Genomic DNA, 9,749 nt, shown 5'->3' on the forward strand with positions numbered 1-9,749 from the left:
CGATGTTTATTAAATTATCCATTAAATATTTTAAATTGTAAAATGTTTTAAAAGTTGAATTTTGTAATGATTATAATTTTATTATGAATTATTTATTATTCTTTTTTAATAATTAAAATAATTCAGCGTTAGTATGTGTAAAATTTTTAGTCATAGTTTTCATTTTGCCCTTATAAGTAACAAAATATACGGCACTGGCATTAATATATTAGCTTAGCCCGAGTTCTCATTGAGACTCAGTGGCCGTGCGGTTTAAGTAGTTGCATCAAGGACTTCCGGAATGCGTCTGGGGCGGAGGGACGTGAGTTGCCAAATGCGAGCGAATTTTTTCATTATAAGCGTTACATAAAATAATAAAATTACTATTTAATCTGTATAATTAATAAGTGTTGTGAATAAAAACTTGTCAACTTGTTTGTAAATAATACTAAAAGTCTGTTAAAAATGAAGTTAAAAAATGTATCAATTATCACAAATTGTCTTTTTTTGCTAAAATTATTTTTCAATATTATTATGTTAAATGACATTTATTGTTAGTAATATAATATTTATATAAAAATAATATAATTATTATAATAATAACTTATTGTCATTAAATATGTAAATACATATATATTAACAACAATACTGTTTATTATTAATAATAATAATTAATATATTCACGTTATATTGAATGAACGCGTGAGAAGCGTGTAAATTTGGGAACAGTGGAAGCAGTCTTGTTCAGTCCTGCTTTCGGCTTCCGCAGCATTGATTGAAGATTGAACGCCAGTCTTCAACAAAGACTGAGCGTCAGGTTTACATCGATGTTACTATTCCGGACTGAAGCAGCCTTGCTTTCGCTGTCCCACCAAGCTTCAACTAATACTGACCAAGCCTCAATCAAGCTTCGTAAAGCCTGAACTAACTGTCAGCTCTCGCCTGGGCTACAGATTTTATCGGATTTTGATGGTCTTGGTCTTAAATTAAAGGGCATAAAATTTCTAAGATCCCTCTAAACCAATTTTTGAATTTCAAATTCTTTATAATTTTTTTTTACTCAAAGTTAACAATTTGCAATATTTTTAGAAAAAATCATGTTTATTTTTTCATTTTTCCATTGCAAATGATTAAAATCAATTTCAATTAGTCTAGCATGACCACCAGACAAATAATAATTTATAATACAATTTATTTAAATTGTTGCAAACAATCTTAATTAACAAATAGATAACTTTGGTTTTTTTTATAAAATTTTTTTTTTTGCATCCAAATTTATGTTTATTTAATAAGATGATCAATTATATTATGAGTTATACAGAATTGCAGTTTTTTCAAATGAAGTAGCTCGTCCTCATCTTTGCGTATTTTAAACACAAAGTGGCCGACCTGGACAGAAAGTAAGATTACCGAATTGTTGTAACCAAAAAAAATACGTTTCGGGATTCGATTTTTCACTTTGATTTTCTTTCAACAATGAGTTCCACAAAATTTCTGCATGCTTGCCTTGACGATTCAATTTTTTTTTATCTTTTATTAATGATTTTTCACATGATGCACAACACTTTTTTTGAGCTTTTTTTGTACCGACGTCACAGAAAATACAATTTTCGATTCTCCGAAAATGTAATTAAACAAAAAGTTAGGTTTTACTGAGACAAGCTTCGACAAGCATGCGCGTAGGTGGCGCTAGTGAACTTGACAAAAAAAGGCGAATAGCCTACCTATAGACAGTGGTCCAACCTCGACTATACTTCTCTATATATTTGATAGATTTGACTACAAATAAATTGTGTACATTATTCTACCCTTTTGTATTTCTAAAAACACCCTTAACTCATTTAGTCCCAAAAGTCCGTTTTTTCTCTTTGCACTTACCATTTTCAAAGATGGTGGGCTAAAAAAATTTGCACATCGTGTTTCTCATATATTTTTTCGTCATCTTTCAGAATCTGAAAGAAAATTTAACTTTTGACTTAAAGATTAAAATTTATGATTGTTTAAACAAATAGAAACACAACATTTTTTGTTTTCTGTTTCATTAAAACTATATTTTCGATTACAAATCGCTTCAGGAAAAATTTAGACTGAAAAGACATCGCTTCGAAAATGTATGACCTTTCACTTAGGCATTAATAGAAATTTTAATTTTTTCGAAATTCAAAATGGTGGCTCAAAAATGTCCGAAAAAATATCTAGAATTTTGAATATCCAGAAAATTAATTTCTAGACAAATTTTCTCATCACAAATGACTAAAATTAGTATACAAATAACATCTTTCATAAATTTTTATCACTATGACTAATTTAACAATATTTTAAACAATTTTTATAAACAAATTGTTTTTTTAGTCATAAATATTAAAAAAAATTGTTTATTTACATATCGCTTTTATTTTAATAGTTGCAATTAATGTTAAGGATAAAAATTGTTTAACATTATTCTTTAACAATGTTATAAACAAATGAAGAATTGACAATAATTGAAGCTGAAAAATAGTGTCTTTTTCCAACGACTTTTTTACTGCCGCCTCTTAATGAATCTTTGAGATGCAAATTATTGACCACATAAAAGGATATTAAAAGAAAAAACGGTTTTTTTATATTCAATTGTTGTTAAAATGTAATTTGTTTACAACAATTGTTTATAACTTTGTTAAAAATATTAAGAATTAAATTTCATTTTCAAGATATATGAACCCTATAGAAAAAAGGATATTAAAAGAAAAAACTTCGATTGTTGTTAAAATGTAATTTGTTTACAACAATTGTTTATAACTTTATTGAAAAATATTAGTAGGTAAATTAAAGTTTCAAGATTCATTAATTCTATAGAAAAAAATTTGCAAAAGGAAATCGAAATTTTTACATGTTTACTTGTTGTTAATTTGAAATTTATTTATAACAATTGCTTATACAGTTGTTAAATAACTGTAGTCAATAATTTTCATCTCAAAGATTCATTAAGAGACCGGTAAAAAAGTCGGTGGAAGAAGACACTATTTTTTAGCTTCAATTATTGTCAATTCTTCATTTATTTATAAAATTGTTTATAACATTATTAAATAATAATGTTAAACAATTTTTATCCTCAACATTAATTGCAACTATCATAATAAAAGCGATATGTAAATAAACAAATTTTTTTCAATATTTGTGACTTAAAAAAAAACAATTTGTTTATAAAAATTGTTTAAAATACTGTTAAATTAGTCATAGTGATAAAAATTCATGACAAATGTTATTCGTATACTAATTTTAGTTATTTGTGATGAGAAAATGTGACTAGAATTTATTTTTCTGGCTATTCAAAATTTTAGATATTTTTTCGGACATTTTTGAGCCGCCATTATGAATTTCGAAAAATTTAAATTTCTATCAATGCCTAAGTGAAAGAAATACATTTTGGTCGCAATATCTTGTCAGTCCAAATTTTTTCTGAATGATTTCCAATCGAAAATATAGTTTTAATGAAACAAAAACTATAAAACATGTTGTGTTTCTATTTGATTAAATAATCATAACTTTTAATCCTTTAGTCAAAAGTTAAAATTTCTTGCAGATTCTGAAAGAGGATGAAAAATAAGGGAAAGGTACGCACGTTGAGATACTAAGATATTATAACCTGTGTATAACTGATAATACCAAAAAGTTTATTGTCATTTTGTCGTATCATTGAATAGAAAAATGATTCAAAAATAATTTTTGAAATATTTGTTTATAGTTATTTTTCGCACTATAAGAATCGAAATGAGATACATTTTATACTAAAAAATATGGTATTTTGTTGAAATATTTGGAAGAAAAGTTTTTAAGTTTTTAAAAGTAATTCGTAAAGAATATCATTTTTCTTAATTTCCATGACTAAAAATTTGTTTTCCTGTCATTTAGTAGTCATTTAGCTGACATGTAGTCTCCCTGCGTTAACAAATAAAAAAGGCTTTATTTGTTGATGAAAACGCACACCAATCGTCCTCATGTATTGCATCTTCTCCTACAACAATTGACTCTGTTTGTTAACTCGAGGATCGAAACAGCAGAAAATTTTGAATTTCCGGAGCCTTTACGCCTATAAATTTAAAATGACAAATGCAAAATATGTTACAGTTTTCTTGAAACTGTTGTTACTGCTCTTTAATATTATAGAATATGTCAAAATATTGGAGATTAGTTAGGAATATATGGGAATATATAGGGAATATTAAAGAATATAAGTGAATACTGAGAATATTAAAGAATATCAGGGAATACTAAGAATATTGAATATATGCTGGAAAACATGGGAATACCCATAGAATACATGTGAATATCTACCGAGTGTAACCGACAGATTAGCTCAGTCGGATAGATGCCTCGCTTGGCGGACGTTTTAGGACCAAGGGTAAGTACCCTTGGTTCGCGCCCATTTGGCTTGGTATTTTTCCGGCACGTGAGATAATCCGAGCGGGAAGTTTGACGTCGAGGTACAATGATGTCCACCGTCGATCAGGCGCGGACCCAGAAGCAAATTTTTTTTTTGGGGGGGGCGATTCGTAACTTAAAACCTTATACTAATAAAGGTAAGATATATTAATACCTAACATTACACTGTAAGTAAGTGTGTTTGGGGGGGGGGCGATCGCCCCTTTTGCCCCACCGTGGATCCGCGCCTGCGTCGATTATTGTCCGGTACACACCATTAGAACTCGACTGTCGATAAACCGGTTGTACTCAGGAGAGGTCTTCTGCAGTTTCTCTCTCCACTGGCGAGAAAACCCATTAGACGGGTGGTCCAGGCAAATGCGAGTACTCCTAATTTTCAAGTCGTTCTGTACACGCAAAAATTTAGTATAAGAAATAAATATAAAAATATTGTAAGAGAGAAATTTGTAAAGAGACACTTGTATAGCCATAGTCCAGGATCCCGCGTACATTTTTCCCATTGATTACTAACAAGCTTATTTTTTGTGAGTAGCTTTATTTTTATGAGACGCCCAACTTTTTTCTTTACAAAAACTCTCCATTGTGGTAGCTTACAGGGGTAGGAGGAATAAAATATGTCGATTTGATAAGTCTAAAAATTTTATTACTAACTGTCAGTTTTTTATTCAAACTTAGGCAAATTAGGAGAATTATTAAAAAAATGTGTTGTCCTACAAATGTTATAGTTTGATGAAAGAGTCCCCGTTTCCAACATGTATTGATAACGAGGTCATTAAAAATGATTACTAACCAGCTGATTTTTTAAATGTTCATTCCTTAATATTGGTATAATTTAAAAGTCACATTGTCCTAAAAATTACGTGGTAGGTTATGTCGGTCCTACGGTTCTACAGTAGGGGAGACTAGGTGCGGTTGTTACGCTGTGCAGTTGTTACAAATGGAATATCTTAGAAACAGTTAGTTATAGATATGGATTTCCAAAGAGAAAAATGTTTAGTTTTTATGTACGAACTTACTGCAATATGTTTAGAAATTATATGCAAGCTTTACAAGTAAAAAAATAGGTACATTGGTTTTTAGAGGCCAAAAGTAAATATTTCTCTGCCTAATATTCTTTAAATAATGTGACCACAGTCAATGATTTGTGCGACGTCTCTCCTCGAAAAATTCACGCATCGCTAACATTATTGCCTCGTCCGGCAATCCACGTGGTGCTTGGACCAATGCTCTGGTTCCTCCACAAAACGGTTAACAACGTCTCTGGTCCCAGAAAATTGACATCCTGCGGCCAACGACAATGACGCTGCCGGTAGTACCGAGTAGTTGAAAGAAACCATAGCAACTTCCAAAAATGAAATCGACATGAAATCCCGTAAAACTCCTGAGTCCTTTGGTGAAGTGTCTGGTTCTGATTCCTTCTCTGAAACAAACCCACCCAAACAAACAAAAATCCCAAACGCTGGAAACAAGAAATTTCCAAAAAAATTCAACATTTTATGATTCAATTTAATGCTAGTAACGCTGGAAAAATAAAAATAAATCAATGTCACCCAAAAAGAAAATCAATTATGACAAAAAAATATAAAATACTCGATAATGTAGAATTAACCCTTGTTAACATTTCGGGGTGGAATGTAACGTTTTAGTTCTGAGACGTGCACCTTGGGAATTCGCCTATTATCATTCGTGCCTAACACATAGACGGTAGGAGATAATATTTGAACAATTTTGAAAGGACCTTCGAATTTTGGAGCCAGTTTCGTTGCAAATTTACGAATACCGCTGGACAATTTGTGAGTCCTCCAAAGCACCAAGTCTCCAATATTAAATGTGACATTTTTCCTTCCTCGATTGTCATACGCTGCTTGTTTGGTCCTCTCTTGATTGACAACTCTTGCATCCATATCTCGAAGTCCATCTAATCGTTTCATACGATCAGTCCAAAACGCTGGATCAATTCTCACAACTGAAGTTAGATATTCTACAACTCGCCGAAGACTCTTGACTAGTTTTGGATGGCGACCATAATTGAGAAACGCTTTTTTCTCTAAACTCAATTTATTTTCTAAATTTCTAACCTTCTTACTTTCTCTTGACAAAAATTGGTTAAATAGATCCCCTCCATTCGGTACGCTGGCTAACACCTCTCCTCTTCTACTCATGCTTGTGAGTAAGTTCGTCTCACTCAATTTTTCCTTCTCCTCTACTCCTTTCTCTTTTTCTGGGAGTGAGCTCGCCTTACTCATAAATGTTTCTCTCTTCGAAACACCTTCGCTCGAGACTGAAAGTGGATCCACTCCACTCTGTACGCTGGTTGTCATGACACCTTTCTCTCCTACTTGCACTGAGAGTGAATCCCCTTTACTCTGACTTCTACACGCTGGTACATGTGCATTCACAAATTTCTCCACTTTTACGCTGGTCGTGGTGTCCATGCTGGTTGCCCCGGTGTAGTGGTGGGGGAGCAGGACAGTTCTGTCCCCCCGCACGCTCGTTTCCCAAAGCAATCTGATATTGTCTTAATTGAATACAATTAGGACAATTCGCGAACACGACTCCCGGTGTACCACAAACTTGACATTTTTGCTTCAAAGGACACTGATTTGCATAGTGTCCTTGTTCTTTGCAAAAATGACAAACACGAAACCGACACTCAGAAGCCTTGTGGCCAACACCTTGACAATGGAAGCAAGCTCCCACAAAACCCTTTGGATTTGCTCCAATGTTCTGACCGTTTCTCAACGTTGGCTGATTCTGCTGTTGAGGTGGTGTCTGATTCGTTCCCATCATAACAGGAGCGAACGCTGGTGCTGAAGGCTGAGGTGGATTTAAAACACTTGGCGCAGTTGGTGCTTGTGTTTTAAGTGCATTCACTTTTTTCTTTGTTCTTCTTTTTACTCTTCTTCTTTTTCATTTCTCTCTTTTTCACACTCTTCGTTGACTGGACTTTCAGTCTAATCAACAATTAATTTTCTTATGTCTCTCACAAATAAATTTACTCTAAATAAATTCTCAGTTGAGCGCCAGTTATTTTACTTATTTACCAAATTACGAAAATAACAAAATAATTTATTACTTAAATAAAAATTAGACAACTAAAATAATAATGAGACTCTAATAATTCGGGTGAGATTGTATTGAGAACGCCACTGAAAGCACATGGCGTGAAACACAAATTTTAAATAATACTTCTATAAATGGACTCACCGATGTTGAAAGGAATAGGTTAATAAATTGAACGCTGGTTAATCCAAACACAATTTATTGAAATGGTACGCTGGTTCTCCTCGTTAAACTCACACTTAATTTCGATGACAAACTTGTGAGATTTTGGAAAGGCGTCACTCACTGTCCTTTCTCTCAATCAAATAATAATCCAAAAAAAATATCCCAAATTTAAAGGCTAATCGCCACACAAAATAGTCTTCTTAACACTACACAAACTCTCTCTTTACTCAATATACAAAAGTCAACGACAGACGCGAATTGTTCGTAATAATGAATTTCTCAAAATTTTACTATCGAAATACACGCCGTTCGTTACTCTCTATACTCTCTCAATATACGTCTGCTCTCTAACACGGCGTTATACGCACTCTCTCGGCCTTTTTCATACAGCAAGCACATGTTGACTCAAAACGGAAATGAAAAATCAACACACAAACCAAAATTAGAAACAATTAATAATACTCGTTAGCATATAAAATAATCTTTAAACTAGATATTAATTACTATAAACAAAATAAATTTTCGTAAGAAAGAATTCAAAATTAAACAATTTTTCCAAATAATAATAATGAATAATTCAAATATCGAACGGAAACGTCCATTTTTATCGCAGGGGCGAAACTATATAGGGCGCTACAATAAAATCACAATTTATAATCGCCAGTGACAAATCACTTTGTCACAATAATTAATAGACCTTTATACAAAACAAAGCAAATTTTTCAATACTAATTCTATGAAGATTAAGCTTTAAAAAACTGCCTTGGTTGTCCACATTTAGTGTATACTTTACTTTAATAAAGTGTTTTATTATAAAAAATGTACCTGTTGTGCAGTTATTACAAGTGATAATGAGAATGGATATTTTTTCCAAAATTCAACAGATTCGTTTGAAATGTAAAATATTTGTCAAAAATGTAATCACACTCATTTTTTATGAAAAATCTAATGGTTTTTCTAAATTCGCCTTCAAAATTAATGAAAAAAAAACTTTTTTAAGCATCTTTCATTTCGAAACAATATTAATGCTGCCATCTCTATGGAACTGTCACGTACTATTACGTTGAGTCAAAAATTATAAATAATTAATAGAAGTTGTTATAAGAAATTATTTGTCTTCAATTTAGAAATGTTGTATCTCTGGTTCTTCTTGGAAGTTATTCAGATAAGAATTGTTCAGGGCACCTTGAAGATAAAAAAACAACAGGTTTTAAATTTTTAAAACCACCCCCCCCCCTAAATTTTGAAAATACGCAAAATCGACAATACACGGAAAAAATTAATTTAGTACATTTTACGAAAGTAATTTTGGAATAGCGGATACGGAGAGGAGTTTAGTATATATTAATAGTAATATATGATGACTGCGTTTCTCGAAAACTCAAAAAAACTTCTGTGGAATTCACAAATGATCGGTTGGACGTTCTTATTCAAGAGTTTTGTAAAATGTTTAGCTTGAAGGGCATGCGCCACGGAAAAAAATATTCACGGAGAAAAAAACGAATGAAGCAGAAAAAAGAATTTCTTAAAGTACCAATGAGCTCTCAAGACCATTTTTTCTCGTCTTCTTTACACGGAGAGAAATCTGTTAGGATTAATGCTCGAAACTTTTCATATACTTTTTCCATAAATTCTTTGATGCTAAAATCCTAACAGAGAGCCCAGGCTTGGTCGACTCGCCTATAGATTAGGGTGAATGATTTTAGTTCACCCTGTTGAGACTGTAGAGGCGCGCATGTCAATGTTTTCATATTTGAAATTACTCTAAAACTGTCATCGGCTGTTAGAAGCAGTTGACTGCTTATCAGTTTGTTTAAATTATTATAAACAAATTTTATTTTATTTGAATTTCTAAAAAGATGCAATATTTAAGTGTGCATTCGTGCAAAGTGCGTGGATGTGAAGGGCGAAATAATGGAAAAAATAAAGTGTCTGCACATTATTTTCCAAAAAATAAAATAATTGGTAAAAAGTGGATTCATGTATGACAAAGTCAAATATTAAATCCTTTGGATTACGAAGAAATCGTCTCCAAAAATGTTTTTATTTGTCATAAACATTTTGAAGAACAATGTTTCTACAAAACTGGAAGAGGATTTCGGTTAATCAATATATATATG

The 9,749-nt window shown here is 31.8% G+C and overlaps 1 protein-coding gene across 1 annotated transcript; it reads right to left on the reverse strand.

Moving 5' to 3' along the window:
- Nucleotides 1–6,774: 6,774 nt before the first annotated feature.
- Nucleotides 6,775–7,188, reverse strand: LOC122499955 (protein lin-28 homolog B-like). Its single transcript, XM_043608561.1, has one exon. It carries the CDS (start codon nt 7,186–7,188, stop codon nt 6,775–6,777), a length of 414 nt encoding a protein of 137 aa, XP_043464496.1.
- Between the last annotated feature and the right edge of the window lie 2,561 nt (nt 7,189–9,749).

Source organism: Leptopilina heterotoma, unplaced genomic scaffold (genome assembly GCF_015476425.1).
Source record: "Leptopilina heterotoma isolate Lh14 unplaced genomic scaffold, ASM1547642v1 Lhet_18, whole genome shotgun sequence".
Lineage (NCBI taxonomy): Eukaryota > Metazoa > Arthropoda > Insecta > Hymenoptera > Figitidae > Leptopilina > Leptopilina heterotoma.

Coding starts and splice junctions, on each gene's coding strand:
- LOC122499955 (XM_043608561.1), bottom strand. CDS start 7,188: ATGGGAACGAATCAGACACCACCTCAACAGCAGAATCAGCCAACGTTG.